This window comes from Perognathus longimembris, chromosome 3, assembly GCF_023159225.1.
Source record: "Perognathus longimembris pacificus isolate PPM17 chromosome 3, ASM2315922v1, whole genome shotgun sequence".
Classification (NCBI taxonomy): domain Eukaryota; kingdom Metazoa; phylum Chordata; class Mammalia; order Rodentia; family Heteromyidae; genus Perognathus; species Perognathus longimembris.
In genome coordinates, this window is record NC_063163.1 from 113,074,990 (window position 1) to 113,100,097 (window position 25,108).

At 41.9% G+C, this 25,108-nt stretch overlaps 1 protein-coding gene across 1 annotated transcript; it reads left to right on the forward strand.

Annotated features, from left to right (window-relative positions):
• On the forward strand, positions 1–25,108 carry Bco2 (beta-carotene oxygenase 2). Its single transcript, XM_048340978.1, has 12 exons — positions 1–169; positions 4,321–4,525; positions 6,864–7,075; positions 7,262–7,377; positions 9,317–9,419; positions 18,405–18,533; positions 19,412–19,572; positions 20,182–20,349; positions 22,129–22,266; positions 23,067–23,249; positions 23,730–23,840; positions 24,876–25,108. Exons 1-12 carry the CDS (start codon positions 154–156, stop codon positions 24,987–24,989), a joined length of 1,656 nt encoding a protein of 551 aa, XP_048196935.1. The 5' UTR covers positions 1–153; the 3' UTR covers positions 24,990–25,108.

The following is a 25,108-nucleotide window of genomic DNA, read 5'->3' on the forward strand; positions in this document are numbered from 1 at the left end:
TGTTTAGCGGTGCTTAAAGCGGCCACTGTGCCCGAGGATTTGGAAATCATTGGATCTGCTGCCGCTACTGACCTGAAATCAAAAGCTGTCTGAATCTTTCTCCGTTTTGTCAGCAATCTTTGTACCACCACTGTGGGTTTTCTTTCTGTGGTTATGCGCCGGTTCCCAGGTACAGAACTTGGCCCCTGCCACTTCCTTTTCCTCCCCTTCTTCCTACCAATTTGCACTTAGACTTCTGTGACTGTTTCTTGAAGATTACTGACAGGTTCTGAAGGTTATCTCTGTGTGTAGAGCATATAGAAGTAGCAACTCTGCCCAGCTGGGTGTGAAAGATGGAGGAGCCAGATTTGTTTGTCCATTGTCAGAGAAAACAGCCTTTACACATTTTCTGTTTAAGGATTTTTTTTTGTTTCAATGTGTAATAGGAAAGACTCATTAATCAAACTTTTCTAAATAAAAATTACTGCCAGATGTTCTAATGTAATTGTTTTTTCTACTAGCATTCTGGGAGACTAAAACCTGTGGTTTTTATTTTTATTTTTTGTAGCTTTTTATTATAAGTAAGTTACTTGATTTTTTTTAATATTTTGGAATCGACAGCTATAGAATGATATGCATTACGCATTACAATTGTGAAATTATTTAATTCAACAATTTAGTGCTTTCAATATGCAAGACAATATGTTGGTATTAGGAGAGGGCAGACAAAAACTAGACTTCGTACTCAAGGAGTACTGATAGCAGAAAATATAAAGTACATTCACCTTTATCATATAAAACAGAATAAGGTAAGGCCATGACTGTGGCCATAACTATCTACAGCTGCTGTGTGGATTCTAAGAATCAGTTCTTGCTATGGGGATGGTGAACGATGAAGTGGATGCATGAAGGAGATGGGAAATATCCTAAGTAGAGAATAGTTGTGACTCTGAGAAGAAGAGAATGGGGCTGGAGTGGAAGGCAATGAATGAGAGCCAGAACTGACCAGGTAGCCTGGGGTGAGACTGTAGAAGATCTTTATCAGCTCCTGCCAAGCATTTTAGACTGTACTTGGTAGACAATGACAAGCCGTTTGTGAAGCTTTTCTAGAGGGCTATATGGTGCAATCAGATATATGCTTATGAAGTTAATTCAGTCACAGTGTTTTCCAATGGTACATATTACAGGCAGAAAATATGGTAATACCTGTACTGTGCACTGGGTTATCTGGATCTGGAGTCTTGGTGAGCTACTTAGAGGAAATTGGGCTGGGGCCTCTGGTTAATCTTGAGAGCCAAGGGGATCAAGTAGCTCACTAATTAGGAAGTTCTGATGTAAAAAGCTATGCTTGATCCCCTATCTAGTTTCTCCTGCAAATACAAGGCAGTGAAATATCCAGCTAAGGGCCTAAATTCGGACATTAGGAAGGGAGTGACAGAAAGGAAAGAGAGGTCGAGACTTCAGCACTGATAAGGACAAGCTCAGGTTGGGAGGACACTTTTTGGATCTGTGCGGGAGGGTGGGACTTGTAAAAGTAAAGCCTCTCCCCTAGGCACACTGTGGACTTATTTGCCTGCCTGCCTCCCTGCCTCCCTCCCTGCCTCCCTCCCTCCTTGCTTGCTTTTTTCTGTGCCTTACGCAAGCTAGGCAAGCACCAAGCTGCATCCCATCCCCGTTCTTTTGAACCCTAGTAATGCATTCAGGCTTTTCTGTGTCACTTCCTTAGCATCCTCTTTTTTTTTTTTTAAATTTTTATTATAAAACTGATGTACAGAGAGGTTACAGTTTCATACGTTAGGCATTGGATACATTTCTTGTACTGTTTGTTACCTTGTCCCTCATACCCCCCTCCCCCCTCCCCCTTTCCCCCCTGAGGTGTTCAGTTCGCTTACACCATACAGTTTTGCAAGTATTGCTTTTGTTGTTGTTTCTCTTAATTTAACATTTGTCTCTCAATTTTGGTATTCCCTCTCAATTTCCTAATTCTAATACCAGTATACACGGTTTCCAATATACTCAGATAAGATTACAGAGATAGTGTAGGTACAATCCAAGAAGGTGATACATGAACATCATCAACAGTATAAACTACAGATACACATGGGATGTTGAAAGTAGTTTCAACTGTGATATAACAATCATTTCCATAAAATGGAGTTCATTTCACTTAGCATCATCTTATGTGATCATAAGGGTATAGCTATTGGGCTCTTGTGATCCTGTGCTAATTATTCCCAATAAGGGAGACCATAGAGTCCATGTTTCTTATGGTCTGGCTCACTTCACTTATTATAATTTTTTCCAAGTCCTTCCATTTCCTTACAAATGGGGCAATGTCATTCTTTCCTTAGCATCCTCTTACTGGCTCTGTGTGGGCATGGTCAGCAGACCCTAACTACTTAGTGAATACAGAGGACAGTGGAGAAGGCCTGGAGAGATCTTGAAGTTAGATGGTATAGCTGGTAGAAAAATTGATTTGGAAGGGGGAAAATGAAAGATTCTCTCCTGAAATGTTACTCTTAGGAGTAACTAATGCATTGAGATTAGATGAGATTACAAGAGGAGAGTGCTGAGATTAAAGAGCAAAGGTCCAAGGGATATTTAGGGATATTAATGATAAGGGAGAAAGAGAGCCAATCATGGAATTACTCTCTGAAAAGTATTGTTGGTCTATGGCCATACCACCCTGAACGCACCTGATCTTGTCTGAAAAGTATTGTTGTATTTCATTTTGAAGATAAGCTGGAAGTATTTGCTTCATTCATAACTTTAGGGAGAGATTTTGGGAAGGGAAGTCAGAGTAAAAATGAATTTTATTTGGGAAATCAGGAAAAAGCTGGGCGTATCTAAATTGTAGGAAATTTAAGAACCCCCCCCATTTTTTTTTTTTAACAAAAATTTGATTGCCAGTCCTGGAGTTTGAACTCAAGGCCTGGAAACTGTCTCTGAGCTGCTTTTGCTCAAGGCCAGCACTCTACCACTTGAGCCACAGCACCACTTCTGGCTTTTTCTGTTTATGTGGTACTGAGGAATTCAGCCCAGGGCTTCATGCATGCTAGACAAGCACTCTACACTAAGCCACATTCCCAGTCCCAGTTAAGAACTCTTTTTTTTTTTTTTTTTTTGCCAGTCCTGGGCCTTGGACTCAGGGCCTGAGCACTGTCCCTGGCTTCTTCCCGCTCAAGGCTAGCACTCTGCCACTTGAGCCACAGCGCCGCTTCTGGCCATTTTCTGTATATGTGGTGCTGGGGAATCGAACCTAGGGCCTCGTATATCCGAGGCAGGCACTCTTGCCACTAGGCTATATCCCCAGCCCCAGTTAAGAACTCTTAAATGCTCCAATCAGAATGTTTGAGAGACTGGAAAGAAATTGGATCATAGATATAACACTAACATAATGTTTTAAAAGAAGGAAAAAATCTGAATTGAGGGAAATAGTATCTTTGTATGTTTATTTTTTGAGTCTAGAATTCTGTATCACTGTTACTTTTTTTTAGTAGGGAAGGTTCTTTGCTGGGGTTTGAACTCAGGGACCTAACCTTATTACAAAATTTTTATGAAATAAAGGATTTTATTTATTGATTGATTATAGTACAAGGGTTGAACTTAGGGCCTTATGCTTGCTAGGCAGAAGGACTATACTGTTCAAATAATTATGTATTTACTCACCCCTCAGCAATAGCTAATCTTGTGAATACTCAGTAAAAAAGAAACAATAGGGTCAATTTTCAGCTCCTGGTACATAATTACATGTTTTAGTTCTTGTGTCTTTTGTACGTGAGGTAATTTCATAATATTGTATAGTTTAATTTATGATACCCTTCTAGAAAATGCCATGTACTTTCTTGTATAAACCATTCAAATGGAAGAAATTAAATTTCACATTCTGCTAAATACGCAGGAGTCACTATATTCACATTCTTGTGTGTCTAAAGGACTCGGATGAATGTATGATAATTTTGAATGAGGGTCTTTTTTTAAAAAAAACTGTAACAGTGCAATTGCTAATGCTCATCTATGGTTAGAATGTAGAATTATTCTTGTGTAAAAGACAAGCATTGGTCAATTATAAAAAATGATCATAGCCGTATAATTGAAGTCTTAAGTTAATTCTTTGGCTGATAAAGGCTACAAGGAATGTAATTTGGACTACACTACTATGGTTTAAAAATGGTGAATCAAAAATCAGGAAATCTAAGAATAAAATGTCTTATTTTTCATACTTGTCAGGTTCACATTTCATTCAAGCCATGATTCTTTAAGATTTGTTTGTCTGTGGGGGAAATGGCCGTGTTTCTAGAACCTGGTAACCTTTTCCATGCTTTGGCTTCCTTTCTGCAGTAATGAAGAAATATGCGGGGAATACTCATCAGAAAAATACTATCTCGGGACAGCGGCAGAATCTGCCATGCATTGCACCCCTCCTGACCACGGTGGAGGAGACTCCACAGACCATCTCTGCTCAAGTCCAAGGGCATATTCCTAAGTGGCTCCATGGCTATCTCTTTCGAGTTGGACCTGGGAAGTTTGAGTTTGGGAAGGATAAGTAAGCCTAAATTTCTTGACATGGACAGAGTCTTTGAAACATACATTCATATCTGCTTCCTTTCTGGGGTGGATGCAAGGTGATCCTTGGTACAGATACAAAAGCCATAACCTATAGGAGAGCAAAAAAGAGAATTATTTTTCAAAAGTCTTACTGTTTGTACATCTAGAATATCATAAATTTTAATCTGTCTGTGGGCTTAATGCCAAAAAGAAGAGGGGATCAGGGGCTCTATGTGTGAATTCTGAGCTGTTTCACAAGTTCCTAAGGAAGGGTATGACTTCCCTTCCTACCACCCTCTCCCTCACCTCAAATGCCCCCGCCTAGAGGCCTCTTTCAGTTTCTCCTGTTGGGCACATTCTTATTCTTTTTTTTTTTTTTTAGTGGTAGTGAGCTTTGTACTCAGGGCCTCGTGCTTGCTAGGTAGGCACTGTACTACTTGAGCAATACCTCCTTTTCTCCCCCGCTTTTTTGCTTTAGATTTGTTTTGGGCAATTGCAATCATGTAGTTGCTTAAAAAAATTCACAAGCCTTTTTCAATTGCTACAGAGTCTGAATGACCATTATTTTTAGGAGCTGGTTGACATTTTATCATGAGAATCCTTAGCAGGGCCCAAGAATTAGTCTTTTGCTTATCAAGATGATTAATAGGAGGAGAAGGGCATATACATTTTCTTGAGTGATTTTTACACATTCCTCACAAGAAAAATGATGACCTAAAGCCTGCAGAGTAGGTGTTAGGTAAAGAGTAGTACATTGTGAAAATGTGACAAGGTTTTGGAAGATGGTAGTTCATTGGTTACAGGGAAATGGATGAGAGTAGGGTTAATTTAACAGGGCTCATCTGTACAGATCTCTGTCCCCATCTCCAGGGACAGCAATGTCTTTTTTCTGGTACAGGGGGAATGCTCTCACATGGGACTTTTATTTTCTGCTTTTGGAAAAAGGCAATAGGAAGATGTAATGCTCTTCCTGCAGCTGCTGTTTATCAAGTGTTTTTTTTTTTTTAATGTAAAACAACCAGTCTAAGTGGCATGTGTTGGAGTAGCATGCTTGAACCTCTGCAAAGCAAACATTTGGTTTATTCCATTCACCTATTGATGGACATTTGAATTGCTTCCATCTTCTGGCTGTTGTGAATAGTGTTGCTATGAATGTGAATGGACAAATCCTTCTTCTAGTCCTGTTTGCAGGAACCATTGCCTGGTCTGTATGTGTGTGTTTGTGCACATGCATGTGTGCATGTGAACCAGTTCTGGGGCTTGAACTGGGCCTAGGTGCTGTCCTTGAGCTTTTATGCTCAAAGCTAGTGCTTTACCACTTGAGAGCCACAGCTTCATTTCAGGCTTTTTTGGTTAATTAATTGTTAGGGTTTCATGGGCCTTACTGCCCAGGCTGGCTTTGAACGATGATCCTCAGATCTCAGCTTCCTGAGTAGCTAGGATTACAGGCATGAGCCACCAGCACTGGAAAATCATTGCCTTTTAAGATATGCTGTTAGCATTGTTTATCCCTACTGAAGTTATTAGGCATTCAGTCTGGCAAGCATGAGATGGAAAGGGCCGTATGACAAGCTCATTTAAAAGCAAGGCCACCGAGTTTTCCTGCCTGCTTCCAATATTTTATTATTTAACCACATAATTTCTAGGACCAGAATAACTGTATAAGGTCAAACATGCTGTTTACTTTAGCATAATTGTGATAAAGTTGAAAAGGAGAAGACATGAAATGGACATTTTAATTTGCATAACATATGAAGATAACACTTGGAAAGTGCCAAGCTTTCCTATATCCTTTCGTTTTTCTCTTAAGCCATAGGATAAAGATCAGAATTATCTCAGGAGTCACCACTGGAGGCTCTTTCTTCAGTCCTGTGTGGAATGTGAGCTTTTTGATAGGGTAAGGTTGTTCTGGATACATTTTATACTTGTGTGGAAGTGTTACAATACAGCCCCCTTCTTCAACTAATGTATGCTAGTATTTTTTTTTTTTAATTTCAAGTTCTGTGACTAATCAGGTGATGCTGGAAGAACAGGACATTTTCTTTTCTTTTTTTTTGGCCAGTCCTGGGCCTTGGACTCAGGGCCTGAGCATTGTCCCTGGCTTCTTTTTGCTCAAGGCTAGCACTCTGCCACTTGAGTCACAGCACCACTTCTGGCCTTTTCTATATACATGGTGCTGAGGAATCGAACCCAGGGCTTCATGTATATGAGGCAAGCACTCTTGCCACTAGGCCACATTCCTAGCCCAGGCCATTTTCTTATCTCTATATCTGAAGTGTGCTCTATTGCACCCATTTCTCATGTTAGCCTTCCACTTTCTTTGCTCCTGTCTGCAGGTACAATCACTGGTTTGATGGAATGGCTTTGCTTCATCAGTTCAGGATGGAGAAGGGCAGTGTGACATATAGGAGCAAATTTCTACAGAGCGATACATACAAAGCCAACAGGGCGGCCAATCGAATTATCATCTCCGAATTTGGTACACTGGCTCTTCCTGACCCATGCAGGAATATTTTTGAGCGTTTCATGTCCAAGTTTGTACCGCCAGGTAAGCAGTCTTTAACAGGCCTAGAATTTGTCAGCGATAGACATCACTCTTTAAAGGATTATGATATATGACACTCTACACAAATACAAGTCTTCAAAAGTATTTTTTGGGGGGAGGTGTTGAAACTGCCTTTTTTCTTTGAGTACTTGCTTATGGTGCTAAACAAATTGGGATGTTTGGTTTCAGTCATGACAGACAACACCAATGTCAACTATGTGAGGTACAAAGGCGATTACTACATTAGCACTGAGACCAATTTCATGAATAAAGTGGACATTGAAACTCTGGACAACACAGAGAAGGTGGGTATTGGTTCAAACAATGAATAAAATTATCTTAACTTTCTTTCCACTCAGAAATGCTTTTTAGAATAGTAGATATCTGAAGCAGATATTGGAGCCTTAATAGCCATACCACAAAGGGTGGACAAATGCAACAGTGGTACTCACTAGACACTATGTTGAAAACGAAAGATACAACTTGAGAGCAGGGACAGGAAGGGAAAACTGGGAGAGGCGAGGGGAAGGAGTGACATTGTCCAAAATGAAACATACTCATTGCCCGACTTAGTAACTGTAACCCCTCTGAACATCACCTTTATTATAACAATGAAAACCACACCAGAACAAAGATATCTACTGATTTAGGTCAGCTTGGCCTTCTGTTTTAGCTAGAATGGTCTATGTGGGGTTAATTTTCCTTGAAGATAATCCTAAAACATTTCCTTATGTCTTAATATCTGAAGGCCAGGGAAAGGGGGAGTATAATAGTACTGCTCACCTTTTGCTGTGGCATATGAAAAATAAAATTTCAGAACAAAATTCAAACTGGGTATGTATGTATGCAGTTAAAAAAAATAATTTTATTTATTTTTTTGTTTATATGATGCCAAAGAGTCGAACTGAAGGCCTCATGCATGCTAGGCAAGCGCTCTTATCACTAAGCCACATTCCCAGTCCTTTATATATGTTTTTATTACTAGGGTTTGAACTCCAATCTTTAGGCTTGCTAGGCAGATACTGTACTATTCAAGACGTGCCTCCAGCCTCCAAATTAAGATTTTAATTGTGAAGTAGAGGTGTGGCTCATGTTAGCCTTGACCAAAAAAGCTAAAGGGAGAGCGTGAACCCTTGATTCAAAGACCTTGTTCTAGCACTAAAAAAAGAAAAAATTATAAGGTTCTGTGACATAACTGAACAAAAAGTGATTTAATAGCAAAAATCCATAAAATAAAATTGTAATTGCTGCTCTCTTTTTTCTTTGTCAGTCGTGGGACTTGAACTCGGTGTGTGGATACTGTTCCTGAATTTTTCAGCTCAAGGCTAGGGTTCTACCACTTGAGCCACAGTGCGACTTCCGGTTTTCTGGTGATTAATTGGAGATAAGAGTCTCACAGACTTTCCTGCTCTGGCTGGCTTTGAGCTGTGATCCTCAGATTTCAGCCTCATGAGTGGCTAGGACTATAGGCATGAGCCATTAGCACCTGGCTTTGTTGCTCTTTTTAGAAAAAATTTTATATAATAAAAATCTACGAGGGGCTGGGGATATAGCCTAGTGGCAAGAGTGCCTGCCTCGGATACACGAGGCCCTAGGTTCGATTCCCCAGCACCACATATACAGAAAAAACGGCCAGAAGTGGCGCTGTGGCTCAAGTGGCAGAGTGCTAGCCTTGAGTGGGAAGAAGCCAGGGACAGTGCTCGGGCCCTGAGTCCAAGGCCCAGGACTGGCCAAAAAAAAAAAAAAAAAAATCTACTCATGGGCTGGGGATATAGCCTAGTGGCAAGAGTGCCTGCCTCGGATACACGAGGCCCTAGGTTCGATTCCCCAGCACCACATATACGGAAAACGGCCAGAAGCCGCGCTGTGGCTCAAGTGGCGGAGTGCTAGCCTTGAGCGGGAAGAAGCCAGGGACGGTGCTCAGGCCCTGAGTCCAAGGCCCAGGACTGGCCAAAAAAAAAAAAAAAAAAAAAAAAAAAAATCTACTCATGACATCTTTACTTTTTTGGCAATTGTTTTTGTTGGCAATTTTTTTCTTGTTGAGTTTTTGTTTTTCAGTCACAGTTTCTTTTTACTTTAATTAGGCAAGATAATTTTGCTTTCTCAGAGATAAGAAATTAGGGCGTATACTGCAGTCTTCACTTCTTATTTTTAATATAGTTGACAAGTCCCTATTGTTCACATGCATCAATAGAGTTCTGCATGTGGGACACTTAACAGTCTCTCATGGTCTTAACCCCATAGGTGGACTGGAGCAAATTCATTGCTGTGAATGGAGCAACCGCACACCCTCACTCTGACCCTGATGGAACAACATACAATCTGGGGAATTCCTATGGGCCACGAGGTGAAATGGGAATGGAGTATTTGGGGTGTGTGTGTGGGGGGGGTGTAGCTTCTTTTTCTTAGAGATAATTGGGAAATCAGCCTGTCTTCTCATGGTTCCATGTTGGCTAAGATGAAAACATGAAGTTTCATTCAAAAGGCTCAGAAGGAGCAGTAGTTCTCACTGGACACTATATGGAAATTAAATTATACAACTTTGTAGGTGGGCATGGGAGGGAAAAACTGGGAGAAAGAAAGGGAAGAGATGACATTACCTAAAAAGAAATATTCTCATTACCAGACTTATATAACTGTAACTCACCTGTACGCCACCTTTATAGTAACAATTAAAAAATAAAAATAATTTGAAAAAAGAATCAGAAGGAGACATCCCAAGTGTCACTCCTGAGCTTAAAATACACGATCTGTATCTTTAGTATCTGTTCTGTGCTCATTGGGCACTGACTTTGTAGCTGTTTTTTTTTCTATTTGTCCTTTTCTTTAAAAAATTATCTTTAGTTGTACAAAGGAATTGCCATTTAACAAAGCAGTTGATGAATACACTATATCTTGATCTCCTTTCTCATATGTTCTTTTCAACACAACTTTTCTTTTTTTCTACCATTTGTCTAACTTAACTTTTTATCATTTATAAACATGGAAGGATTTTCAAAGTGTGTGTGTATGTGTGTGTGCGTGTTGGGGTTGGGACTGGGGCTTGAACGCCAAGCCCTGTACTCTCACTTGTTTTTTCATTCAAGGCTGGCCATCTACCACTTGAGCCATACTTCCACTTTGGCTTTTGCTGGTTCATTGGAGATAAGTCTCATTGATATGTCTTCTTGGGCTGGAACCACATTTCTCAGATCGCAGGTTTCTGAAATCTCAGCTAGGATTACAGGCATGAGTTACCAGTGCCCAACTGAGAATCTAAATTTTTTTTTTTTGGCCAGTCCTGGGCCTTGGACTCAGGGCCTGAGCACTGTCCCTGGCTTCTTTTTGCTCAAGGCTAGCACTCTGCCATTTGAGCCACAGCGCCACTTCTGGCCATTTTCTGTATATGTGGTGCTGGGGAATTGAACCCAGGGCCTCATGTACATGAGGCAAGCACTCTTGCCACTAGGCCATATCCCCAGCCCCGAGAATCTAAATTTTTAATGTGAGCCTTGAGATCTCACTGAGAAACCTGGCCACCAGTCATGAGGGGTTGTGCCTGTTCTTTCCCCTCAATTTGCCGTTTACACCGATGCTTGGAGACATCAACTAGAATTAGATTCACAGTTTAGGGCAGGGCAGATTTTCCTGGAAATTCATTGCCTGAGTTTTCTGGATGTCTGTCTTGTTTAGTGCCTTCAACACCTGTGGTTAGAAAAGTTCACTGACTATAAAGTGTTCAATGCAGTGAGCTGAATAATCACCCCTTCATTGAATTGCCAAGGCAAGAAATACTTCTTTTTCTTTTCCCTCCCTCCCTCCCTCCCTCCCTCCCTCCCTCCTTCCTTCCTTCCTTCCTTCCTTCCTTCCTTCCTTCCTTCCTTCCTTCCTTCCTTCCTTCCTTCCTCCCTCCTTCCCTCCCTCCCTTCCTTCCTTTTTTCTTTTTCTTTCTTTTCTTTTTTTTGCCAGTCCTAGGGCTTGGACTCAGGGCCTGATCACTGTCCCTGGTTTATTTTGCTCAAGGCTAGCACTCTACCTCTTAAGCCACAGTGCTACTTTTTTCTGTTTATGTGGTGCTGAGGAATTGAACCCAGGGCTTTGTGCATGCTAGGCAAGCACTCTACCTCTAAGCCACATTCCCAGCCCCAAGAAATACTTCTCTTGTTGTCTAATTCTAGTTCCCACTGAATGAACTTCTCTTTTGAAGTATAACTCATTATACATGTAACTGGGAAACTTGACTACCTAAGCTACATTAAATGTAGTGATTCTCATTGCAATAAAATAAAAATGTCTGATTTTCATTCATTATGATATTCAGCTTATATTGATACCTCAACTTACTGCAATGTGTCAGATGCTATGCTACTACTGACCACTTACTATATAAAAACCCATAACCTGTTTTATTCTCCCACTTCTTGATAGAAGAAACTTAGCAATAAATTAATTGGTTTGCTGAAAGTAGAGAGCTGTAAGACATAGAGCCAGAGCTGCTTTGTCCAGTGCTGCTATGTCCATCTGAGTTACAAACACTTAACATCTAGTTCCCTCTTCTTTACCCTCCCGCCCCCGCACCCCCTGTGGGGGTGGAGGCCTCTAGATAGACTGCTATTCATCCTCCAGAGTCACCATGTTTCCTCTCAGGCAGTTGCATGTGGGCTGGAGGAATTTTATGTGGTACTAAGAGTTAGGCTGCTTGAAATTCAAGACAGACTTGTTTCCTTTAACTACTCTGTAGAAGTTGGAAGAAATGGAGGCAATGTGAGAATTTGGGCTCTGGTATTATGTATGGGAAGAAACAGGATGTATCCCTCTCCTCTCTCTAGTATTTCCAAGGGCACTCAGCCCCTAAACTCCTTGCACTTGGGTTTAGAGGAAGAGGCTGAGAATGGGCAGTAGGAAACAGTATAGAAGACTTCCCCATGCCCTAACTGTCCATCAATATGGAGCATATTTTCCTTTAGAAACCCCATGTTGAAAATAGCAGCAACCTTCCCCATAAAATTCTTAATATAGCTAAAGTATATGTTTGCCACTGTAGTGTTTCCTAGGGTTTGGTTTTGTGTTTTTTTGTTTTTGTTTTTGCAAATATGTAGAATTTCAGCTATCTTATGGGTGAATGGGCTAGCCTGAGAACTTAAGTGTACTGTTTAAACAGCTAAAACCACATATTTATCTTATTGTAGAACTGACTTTTCCATAGTTGTTGACTGCCTGAATACTCTGCTCTAAGCAAACTGAACAATACCATCACTTTTGCAGGAAGCCGGCAACAACGCCATTACAAGATGGCTCCTACTTCCTTGCAGCCTTACTGGTAAATAACGGCAAAGCCTAACGGACTTACTGGCCTGAACCCCGCGCATGCGGAAGTGAGTTCTAGTCCCAGCCAATCCCGTGGCAGCTGCTAGTAGCAACTGGTCACAGACCAATCAGGGAACGACCCATGCTCACCCAACGGTATATAAGCAGGCGGTTTTGGCCTTTTGGCGCCCCTCGCTTCAGCTCTCCCTCAACCAAGCGGCTCCTCAATAAAATGTGATTGGGAAGGATCCTCGTGTGGTGGTCGCCTTTCCTCGCTGGACGAGGTTGCCGCCCGCCGCAACTGGTGCCGAAACCCGGGACCAGGCGAGGGGTCGAAGAGGATCCAGAACCCAACACATGAGGAGGTAACTTCCCTCAGGTATGTGGACTGCCGTTCCTGTCTGGTGCTTCTTATTATCCTTCCGCTGTGAGTGCTGGTGGCTGGTGTGTGCTTGCTCTGTTTGCGCTGTGATGCCCTTATGGCGCATGGTACGCTCATGCCTGGAAGATGGACACTCCACAGATCTTATAAAGGAAGGTCAAAGGGCCCTTAGTAAGCACCAGGATAGTCTTTCGGAATCCTCATCAGTAAAGGGGGAAGTGGTTAGGCCTAAGGAAAATAAAAATAAAAATAAGAAAGAAAAGGGAGACCCCATAAGGGTCTGGAGGAGGGACTGCAGCCCTCCGGAAAATCCTCGACCGCGCAGGCGGCGGGGACAAACTCAAAAGGGACAAGGACAAGAACCAGTTGCCCCATTGTATCCTTCTTTGGAGGAATTTAAGATTGATAACTCCTTCTCAGCTCTTAGTATAGAGGGCAGTGAATCAGAGAGCGAGGCCGAGAGTGGCCATACCTCGGGCAGCGAGCTGAGCCCAGAAGATGAAGAGGGCTTGGAGGAAGCCGCTGCTAGGTACGAAAAGGACAGATACGGACCTGGTTACCCCCTTGGGGCCAAGGCCCCCAGGCAAAAAACACCCTCTGCCCCTCCGCCTTATGCGGTGTCCGGGCGGAGCAACTTCATAAAGAGAAGTATGTGGTCTAGGTTGGCCACGGCTTTTCCAGTCTTTGAGAACCCAGTAACAGATGAAAGGACCTATGAGCCAGTCTCTTATAAACAACTAAGGGATCTAATGGAGTCAGTGCGCACATATGGAGTTACAGCCAGTTATACCACTGCTTTATTGCGGCGACTCACGGTTAATGCCATGACGCCCACGGATTGGTTTGAGATTGCGCGCACATGTCTCAGTCACGGGCAGTTCCTTGACTTTAGGTCCATTGTTCAGGACAAGGCACAAATACAATTCAGAAAGAATCTCCAAGAAGGGAGAGCCGAATGGTCGGTGGACATGCTTCTAGGACAGGGAGCTTATGCAGTGGAACAGACCACCTACCCCTTTGAAGTCTACCGCCAGGTAAATGAGATATTTTACAAGGCTTGGCGGGCCTTGCCAAACAAAGGAGAGGTGGCTGGCAACCTTACAAAAGTGATTCAGGCGCCCAATGAACCATTTTCTGATTTTGTGGCACGCATGCTCGAGACGGCGGAGCGTGTACTTGGGAATTTGGATGCTGCCATGCCACTTGTACAACAAATAATCTATGAGCAAAGTACCAAGGAATGTAAAAGAGTGATAACTCCTATAAAGGAAAAGGGCCTTGAGGCATGGGTAAAAGCTTGCCGAGAGGTGGGAGGCCCATTGACAAATGCAGGCTTGGCGGCGGCTGTGCTTTCTGCCGCTCGCATGGCTAGGGACAACAAACAGAAGGGCTGCTTTAAGTGTGGCCAATTAGGACACTTTAAGCGGCAATGCCCGAGAATTAACGAGACCCCAGCTAATTTAACGGGAGGACAGCGACAACCAGGTCTGTGCCCCCGATGTAAAAAGGGAAAACATTGGGCCAATGAATGTAGGTCAGTGAAGGACATCAATGGACATCCGATCCCCCAAGCTGTACCGTTAGAGTCAAAAAACGGGAAGGGGGGCCCCCGTCCCCAGGGCCCACAAATCTATGGGGCACTTCAAACGTCGGTACCAGCCCCCCACCTGCAACCACCCAGGCTCGAAGGGCAACTTCAGGCTCCGCAGGGCTGGACCTCTGTGCCGCCACCGGAACAGTATTAACTCCGGCGATGGGCGTACAGGTCATAGACTCTGATATGACAGGACCCCTTGAAAGAGACACAGTACATACCCAGGAAAATGGCCAGGAGAATTGTAAAAGCCTGTCAGTCCTGTGTCACCTTTCTCCACCCCCCACATGTTGGCATAAACCCAAGAGGTCTCAAGCCCAACGCCTTATGGCAAATGGATGTGACTCATGTGTCAGAATTCGGCAGGATAAAATATGTGCATGTGTCAGTGGATACGTTCTCAGGGATAACTCATGCCACTGCATTGGCTGGCGAGAAGGTTGCACATGTAAAAACCCACTGCCTGGAGGCTTGGGCAGCGTGGGGTAAACCATTAAAAATAAAAACAGATAATGGCCCAGCGTACACCTCCCATGGATTTCGCGCCTTTTGCGCTCAAATGCATGTAACCCATGCAACGGGATTGCCTTACAACCCTCAAGGCCAAGGAATTGTCGAAAGGGCTAACAAGAGCCTAAAGGAATTACTGCAAAAACAAAAAGGGGGAATAGCTGAGACAGCGACCCCCAGGGAAAGGCTTTCACTTGTACTCTTTACCTTAAATTTTTTAAATTTAAATGATGCCGGTGAGTCAGCTGCTGATAGGCATGCAGCCACTAAGGTCACCGTCAGAAAGGATATGGTCATGTGGAAAGAGGTTTTGAATAACAAATGGTATGGACCGGATCTGGTGATAACGAGATCCAGGGGAGCTGTTTGTGTTTTTCCTCAGGGCCAAGAAGTGCCTCACTGGGTGCCAATGAGATTGACCAGGCCTGTGGAAACGACAGAAGAAACCCATTGCGAAAATAAAGACCCGCAAGATGAAGACGCCATCCACTTGCCCTGTGGTACAACTGATCCCTCTGCTACTTGCAACAGTGCTGACTGCAGCCCCGATGGCAGCAAAAGAAATGACACTATGGGCTGTGACTAAGGCATGGCCAGTACCTATGCCCTTGCATGCAGATTCCTCCCCACCTTGTTTTCTGCAGACTGCAACATGGAAGTCCCATGCATTACTCGTATTTTTACTACTATGCCTAGGGGGCAGTATGGTCTGCCTCTGGTTGGTCTGTCACCTGCGAACCCAAACACAAAGGGACATGGCTAGTAATTTCACAGGCTTTAGCCGCCTTGGAGTATGGAGCTTCCCCCCAGATTTGGCTTTCAGCCATAAAAAGGGACTAAGCCCTCAATTGCACGGCCTTTGCACCCCAGGAAGCTGGTAGCTTCACTTGCACTAGGGATAGGCGTGCATTTGAGCAGAGCAGGATGCCGGGCAATAGCACCGCACTTGGGAGTCCTGGGGTAACAGGCCCCAAGAAGAGCAAGTCTGATTGCACGTGGGTAGATACCCTAGACCCCACCTCTGGAAAAAAGGTATCGGACGGGTCTGGCGTCCGATGAATGGATAACACTCATGGGAAAGCCAGTACAATGTTCCAAAATAGCACACAGAGATCAGACCTCTACTCTTACCTGCACAAAACAAAAAGGGGGAACTGCAGGAAGCCGGCAACAACGCCATTACAAGATGGCTCCTACTTCCTTGCAGCCTTACTGGTAAATAACGGCAAAGCCTAACGGACTTACTGGCCTGAACCCCGCGCATGCGGAAGTGAGTTCTAGTCCCAGCCAATCCCGTGGCAGCTGCTAGTAGCAACTGGTCACAGACCAATCAGGGAACGACCCATGCTCACCCAACGGTATATAAGCAGGCGGTTTTGGCCTTTTGGCGCCCCTCGCTTCAGCTCTCCCTCAACCAAGCGGCTCCTCAATAAAATGTGATTGGGAAGGATCCTCGTGTGGTGGTCGCCTTTCCTCGCTGGACGAGGTTGCCGCCCGCCGCAACTTTTTCTATGGTGAAGTCAAAACCTCTCCAGTAAGACAGAATCATTTTCTGTGGACACACTGTGACTAGGACTAAATATTAATTAGCCAAGATAGTTTCTAAAATGTATAATGTATAGCAGTACATAATTTCATTTGTTACATTTCAGTTTTTTAATTTAAAATTTATTGTTATTATAAAGATGATGTACAAAGGGGTTACAGTTATGTCAGTCAGGAAAGGAGTACATTTCTTTTAGAATAATGTCACTACTTACCTCTCTCTCTCCTGTTTTTCCTTTCTGTCCCTACCCACAAGTAGTGTAGTTCATTTTCCACATAGTGTCCAGTAAGTACCACTGTTGCATTCATTCACCCATTGTTCCTTCATTTCTTACCCTCAAAAAGACAGATAAATGAACAAACAAGGCAAAAATAAAAGAAAGCAAAAACAGCAATAAAGAAAAAACCTCTTGAAAAAAATAAAAATAAAAATGTCTGGAATTCATTTCTACTTTTAAGAACTAAAGAGCTTTTCATTATTTTAGATTTTCCAGGTATTTTTTTTAAACATTGTAAAAATTAGTAAAAATGATTTAAATGTTAACCAATCCAATTATTATTATTATTATTTTTTAGCCAGTCCTAGGCCTTGGACTCAGGGCCTGAGCACTGTCCCTGGCTTCTTTTTGCTCAAGGCTAGCACTCTGCCACTTGAGCCACAGTGCCACTTCTGGCCGTTTTCTAGATATGTGGTGCTGGGGGATCGAACCCTGGGCTTCATGTATACGAGGCAAGCACTCTTGCCACTAGGCCATATTCCCAGCCCCCAATTAATTTTTAATACTTATCTAAGACAAGTTCTTCATATTAATCAGTTAGACATTCAGTGCTCTTTTCTTCTTACCAACATGGGAAGTATGATTTTTGTTTGTTTTGTGCCAGTTAACTAGGGCTTGAACTCAGGGACTGGGCACTGTTGCTTAGCTTTTTTTCCATTCAAGGCTGGCACTCTAGCACTTAACCATGTCTCCATTTCCTCACCACTCTATTTTGAGCCCTCTGTCACTGAATTCTTATCTCTCAACTATTTCTTTACTACTTCCATTGTCCCATGCAGTGTATACTCAATGTAGCATCCCATTAGTTGTTTGAGCCCGCACCTACCTCTCTGACCTCTTTTCTTGTGCTCTTCTTGCTTATTATGAAGTGGCTTCCTTGCCTGGTATTTGAGCATTCCGAATTGGTTAACACGGGTCCTGTCTAGAAACCTCTGGAGTTCTGATTTCCTTTGCCTTGAAGGCGTCCCTCCTAAATGTCCTCAAGGCTCCAGTTTTCATCTGCCTCAGGTCTTTACCTCAATATCATCTACTTAGTGAAGACTTCCCCGACCATCATATTTAAAATTGCAAACAATGGCTCTTATTCTTACACAGTGACTGTAGATTCCCATTCTCTGGCTTCTTTTCCATTAGACTTCTTATCATCTGATACAATGCATTTTTACTTTTATTTATTAGGATTTAAACTTTATGAAAAAACAGATTTTTCTGTACTCTGCTGTACGTAGTAACTAGAGTGCAGTGTTTGGAGCCCTTAGGACAGTGGATGGAATATTTTCAATAAGTTTTTGCAGAATTAACAAATTGAAAATTATTTTATTACCTGGTTTAGAAAGAAGATTGGAACTGGGAATGGTGGTGCATACCTGTAATCTCAGCAGGTGGGAAACAGAGGCAGAGGGAATGAAGGTTCAAGACCCTCTTTCAAAGAAGGATGGAAGGAAGGAAAGAAGAAAGAAGGCAGGAAGAAAGGGAAGGAGATTGGGAGATTGAGATTACACATTCCAAATTTGTCATGACCTACAGTGGTAATTCTACCACCAGCATGATAATTCATTATCTTTGAACTATTCATTTGTTGAGTGGCTACATAACCATGCTATTTGTTAATCCATCCATCAATGTTTATAGTGTGCTTACAAATACACCAAGCTCTTGACAAGGGTGAGGCTTATCTTTTACTCTGTATGTAAAACAATTTAAAAAATAAGACAACCCATGACTTTGTGTTTTCAGGTTCCTGCTATAATGTTATTCGGGTTCCTCCAGAGAAGAGGGACCCAAAGGAGACAATTCATGGGGCCCAGGTGATATGTTCTATTGCTCCTAAAGAAGTTATGAAGCCATCCTACTACCACAGTTTTGGTGAGCCTGGAGATAAGACACATTCTATTGGGCCCTGCCTTAATGTACTTTTGTAAGAGGGACTTGTTTTATAGCCAGTTCTCGGCTGACAGTGTGCCAGAGTATGGAGATAATGAGACCAGGCTTGCATTTTAATGTCAGTTAAATTTATTCTGTTTCATCCTAAACTCCTTATTAGCCTAGATGCTTGAAGACAAAGAGTTGCTTTAAATAAGCAATTAATAAAAACTTGAGTTATAATTCAAAACTTTAGGCTACTTTAAAGTCTATAAATAATAATCATATGTGAAAAGGTCTTGATTATATTTTGGGAGAGAATCTGTCATGGTTTCAGCTCTGACAAGATTTTACCTTTTCTATTGTAAACTATCATTGCCAAATTAATTCTGGGTCCTGATAGCCAGTATCAAATAGGAAGGAACTTAAAGAATAAATGCACAGATCATAAATGATACTTGTACTTCTTTGTTCCTAAACACAAATCATTTGAAATGAAATGAAAGATAAAGAAATCAGCGGAGGAGGCTGGGAATGTGGCTTAGCAGTAGAGTACTTGCCTAGCATGTACATAGCCTCAGCACCACATAAACAGAAAAAGCCAGAAGTGGAGCTAGCCTTGAGCAAAAAGAAGCCAAGGACAGTGCTCAGGTCCTGAATCCAAGCCCCAGGACTGGAAAAAAAAAAAAAAAGAAATCAGCTGAGGACATTGTCCCCTCTGTTCCATAAGAACAGGAAACACACACAGCAGGGCTAGGACACAGTGAAATATTTTGGGCCAGTTGTTGCTTAGGTTGGCATTCAGAAAGATCTTGAAACAGACACAATCTGACCACTCCAATTTGCCAACTAACACGTGATTGTTTCCTGGAATATTGTAGGAATGACACAGAACTACATAATCTTCATTGAACAGCCTCTGAAGATGAATCTGTGGAAAATTGCCACTTCTAAAATTCGGGGAAAGCCTTTTTCAGATGGGATAAGTTGGGAACCCCAACAAAACACACGGTTTCACGTTGTGGATAAACACACTGGAAAGGTAGATATTTTGTGTGTACTTGTCATGATTTTTGTTGTTGTTGTTCCCAAAGGTGAATTTTCATAGGATTGATTTTTTTTTTTTTTTACCTTCATTGGGAGTTGTTTTTCAGACCCTCCTAATTTTTTCCGTTGACTGGGCTATCTATTCACTAATGAGTATAGTGGATTTTACATATCGGAAAACTGTAGGAGATGCTTTTTTTTTTTTTTTTTTTTTTTGTTATCTGATTCAATTAAAATGGCATCTAAGCAACTCTTTTGGCATGGGTTTTGCATATCATAATAGATGTAAAGGTAGGTGCTGTTTGTGTAGAGATCTAAAAATTTGGAATGACATTTTGTGACTTCTTGACAGGTCACGATGATCATACCACTAAAGTCCAAGCCAGTTGGTTGAATTTTTTCTTTTCTTTTTTTCAAAACATCTTTTGGATGTGCCATGTAATGAGAAATATTCAAAATAGGGATGTCCCTGCTTAACAATTAGAAGACGTTGAGTTCAAATCCTGGGACTTCACTCTCAAAAGAAAAATTGCTCAAAACAAAGAACAAAACAAACAAAAAAACAAGGAAAAGCAATCTCTTAGCATTCGTTTTTGTCTTCCAGTCTCTTCCAGGATTGTACTATAGCAAACCTTTCATTACTTTCCATCAAATCAATGCCTTTGAGGATGAGGGTTGTGTTGTGATCGATATGTGTTGCCAAGATGATGGAGGAGTTCTGGACGTTTACCAACTACAGAATCTCCGGAAAGTGGGTGAAGGGCTCGATCAGGTAAACGTTTCTGATTTATCAGATGTTACTAAGGTGATTTTGAATTAGACAAGATCTGGCTTTGGCTTTGCAAATTCCAGTTTCTCTTGCTCCTTTGTGGCTACAAGGAGGTAGAGTCATTTTAAAGAAACTACTGGGGTGAGCATTCCAGACAGACTTATCTTTTATTTAATCTGAAGTAGATCATTTAATACCTAATAAATAAAGAGCATGGCAAAAGGCAGCCATTGTATGTGATAGGAAGCAGTCATAATGAGTTCCACATTACACCTAGGCACTAAACATGTTCAAGTTCCTGGAAGGAATAGGAAAATAACAATCCCAGTGTATCAGTTCATGTAATTTAGGGAATCACTCTTTCCCAATATTGAATTTGAGGTAAAATTTTTCCTTGTATTATAAAATATAAATTGTATTCATCTGTAGTTTTGTAAGCTATGATTTTATTTTCTAAATTTTTATTTATAGTTGTTTACTTTTGTGTGTCAGTACTACAGTTTTCTAGTGTAACCACTCATGGTTGACTCAATAGAGATCAAAGTTTTGTGGCTTTGTCCTCAGAGTTCGACCTTGAACTGTGATCCTCAGATCACATGAATACAAAATAATGTATTTTCTCTGACTCTCCCGTGTGTACATCATTTCAATAGACAGGGATTTGCTGGGATTAAGTCTCAACCTCAATGATTCACAAGGTGAAGTCACCAGGCTTATCTTACTCATGCTCTGATTGAGCAACACAGAGATCTAAAACAAAGTAAGCAAAGGGAAAACGTCCACAGACAGAGTCCAGCACAAACTTGTAACAATCCTCTCCTTGTAGAATCCGACAGAGCTAGTCATAGCAATGTGCACAGAATGTTGACTCTCTGGAATGCTCACCCCAGTCTGGCTATTCAAAACTTGTATTGAGAGTCAATAGTGTAAGCATGTAGCCCCTTCATGACTAATCTTACTGAAGCTGTAGACCCCAACCAGGGCAGTTCAGGTGTTCATAAACTCTTTGAACTCTCTAGTACCCTATGATTCAAGGCCTCACACAACTTATTAGACAGAGCATCTCAAAACTCAGTTCCCAGGAGCCAGTCAAGGGTAACGTGCTGAAAACAAGCTTTATCTCAGTAGCGTGCAGTGCTTAAGCAATCCATGTTTGAGAGATTCATCTTTTTCTTCATAGAATTCTACCTGATCAAATCTCAGGAAGCGAGCACCCATTGTTACTTTCTAATCCCGCAGACCTTTGACTATATACTCACTTGTTTTTTTTGATGCACAATAGATAATATAAATATCACCTAACTTTTGGATTTCTCATTATTCCACCACTAGTTCCATGACACTAAAGATGGATTTGCACGTTGCTGTATCCACATGGTCTCAAAATACTCTACATGGTCTCAAAATACTACTTTTTTTTTGCCACTCCTGGGGCTTGAACTCAGGGCATGAGCACTGTTCCTGGCTTCTTTTTGCTCAAGGCTAGGACTCTACCACTTGAGCCACAGCGCCACTTCCAGCTTTTTCTATATATGTGGTGCTGAGGAATCGAACCCAGGGCTTCATGTATATGAGGCAAGCACTTTACCACTTGACCATATTTCCAGCCCCTCAAAGTACTACTTTGGCCTGTAGTAGTTGTTCAATAAATATGTGTTGAGTGGACGAATGAGAATGATAATTTATATAATTAGGTTAGGAATGGTCATGCCCTTGACAGAGCTGAAATGACTACGATGTGCTTTGATCCTACGAATGACATTTTATTTCTCTCCTGTATAGGTGTATAACTCCATAGCCAGATCTTTCCCCAGAAGGTTTGTCTTGCCCCTTGACATCAACATGAATGCCCCCGATGGGCAAAACCTCAGTCTACTCTCATATTCATCAGCCAGTGCTGTGAAACAGCGTGATGGAAAGGTATGGTGCTGATGGATATTAGACTAATTAAGACTTTGAACTTGAGTTGTGTTACTTGGCTGTTCTCCAAAGATGTTGTGACCCATAGGTTTCATAACACGCAATTGAGCAGGAGGGTGAGGTCAGGGAACTTTGTTTGTACAAGAATCGCAGAAACTTGGCTGGGAATGCACTCAGTCTTGACACTCCCTTCTGAGTTTTGAAACAGATAGGGGCAACTTCCTCACGTAAGGAGTCTAAGCATGTGAGATGGGCATGGACCCCCCCCCCCCCCCCCCCGTGCCTTCTAGATAACTTGTACTTAAACAGCATTTTGCAGCACAGCTATCAATGACTTATCTTTAGCAGAATAAGGAAGCACTTTCAATTCCCAGTGCATCTTTCAAAACCTGATAACAGATAAACTCAGACTCCTGAAGGAGAGAGGAACCCTTACAAATAGCTTTATACATTTTGGTGCTGGTGGCTCATGCCTGTAATCCTAGCTACTCAGGAAGCTGAGATTTGAGGATCCCGGTTCAAAGCCATCCCAGGCAGGAAAGTCCATGAGACTTTTTATCTCCAATTAATCACCAGAAAATCAGAAGTAGAGCTGTGGCTCCAAGTGGTAAAGCACTAGCCTTGAGAAAAAGAGCTCAGGGACAGTGCCCAGGCCCTGAGTTGAAGCCCCATGATGGATAGAAAAATAAAAAAGTGTTACAGAACCTTACTTTGCAAACCCTGTCATAAACTGAGTATTAGCTCCCTTTACTGACCTACTTTGAAGACAAGAATTATGTAACACTTCAAATCCATTTTAGATCTGGTGCTCTCATGAAGATCTACATCATGAGGATCTAGAGACAGAAGGGGGAATTGAATTTCCTCAGATCAACTACAGCCAATTCAATGGCAAAAAGTATCATTTCTTCTACGGCTGTGGCTTTCGGCACTTGGTGGGGGATTCTTTGATCAAGGTTGATGTGGTAGAGAAGACTCTGAAGGTAAGGAAAAGCCTTTTTCCTTTTTATTCAGTTTTACAAAATTGTCTTCTGCCATTTGAATTCCCTTCTGTTTTATTTAAGGCAGCTCTTGTGATTCTTTAATATTTAAACTGCTCTACTACCTTCTTAAGTTGGAGAACCATAGAATCACTTGATTTAGGGATATGTTTTCTCCAGAGAACCTAAAGAAAATCCAAGTCCAGGAAAATAACCCAAAGTGTGATGCTATTTTAGGAGTCAAGGTTGGGGTTAAGGTTGTTGGGACACCTATGTTTTCAGGCTGATGGAAATTATAATCACATAAGTTATATTTGGTGGTGATAGAATCTAGGGGCTGCGAAAGGCCCCTGCCTCACAGGAAATTATGCAAGCTTCATTTTTTTCAACTGCTGGAATATTCTGTTGATGACCAAATTCATGTGGGCTTTAACACGAGCTGTAAAAACTTCCTAATCAAATACGTTTTATTTTTTGTGGTAGGTTTGGAGAGAAGATGGCTTTTATCCTTCAGAACCTGTGTTTGTACCAACACCAGGATCTGAAGAAGAAGATGGTGGAGTTATTCTTTCTGTGGTGGTGACTCCCAACCAGGTAAATGTATCTCCCTGTTATTAAGTCATTTGAGGGTCACATTTAGTGAGATCATCCATAGTTTTTTTTAATGCTTGTGTGCTGTCTTTTCTCTTCATTTTCCTTCTTTACTGTTACCTCTCCTCTCATACTTTGCATTTGTTTTAAAGCTCACTTATAGCATCATGTAACAATTTACTTCTGCATAGGAATTTGTTGTTTACTAAATATTTTCATGTCAATCTTAGTCATGAAGCCAGTTTGATGAGATATCATTTTACAGATATGGCATTTGTAATTTGAAGAAGTTGCAAGGGACTTACTTGCATCCCAAACCCATCGTGGTACATCCATCCTTCACATTCCTTCATGGTACAGCAGTGTTTAAATATTCTGGCGTGTTGCCTAATGCTCATACCACCACCTGTGTTTCCAATTTCAGCTTACCTGACTTCAAAGTCCAACAGTATAAGCCCAGGCTTGGTATTTCAATAATGTCACTTGCTAATGGATTGCTTGTCTGCAGCAGTCTATGGCAAATAGGTTCACTTCAGGTGTCAGCTTTGATCAATTATTAGTGGCTGCCTGTGGTGTGGGATTCTGAGGGCTTTTAATGGTTTGATGGAGGAAGTGCTGTGGTCAGTTAGTGATGTCTGACATGGACTCAATCCTGGTGTCATGCACTCAGCATTCCTGCTATTAGATCAGGGCAAATCCCAGTCTGCTTTGCAATGCTGCTCTTTGGGTAGCTCTGAAGTAAGTGGAGGCATTCCTAACTTAAAGAATCTCCATGCTTCATAGGAAATAAAACTTGACTAGAGCCTAGGAAGATTATTGGGATGAACAGCTTTTCCCTCTGCTTTAGCCATGGTTTCCTTTTTAGCCCAGTTCAGCAATTGAGCCAGTGGGTTGTGGGGGTGGTGCTAGGTCCTGGGAATAGATATGAAAATAAGTCCAACATGGTCCCTTCATTAGGAACTCCACAGCCAGGGAAGACAGATTTCTTTTAATGAGAAAGGGGGAATTTTAAGTATTGCTTCCCCGCCCCCCCCCCAGAAAAAGAGCAATTTCCTTCTTGTCTTGGATGCCAAGAATTTTGAAGAATTAGGCCGAGCAGAGGTACCTGTGGCAATACCTTATGGGTTCCATGGGACATTCATTCCCATCTGATGGGACAGCCATCGAGTCTGGGGACTCAACACGGGATGCTCCATACAGAAGACACCCTACCTCCCAAATTGCCGAACATTGGTTTACAATTTTTGATTAAAACGTAATTTGTGAGATAA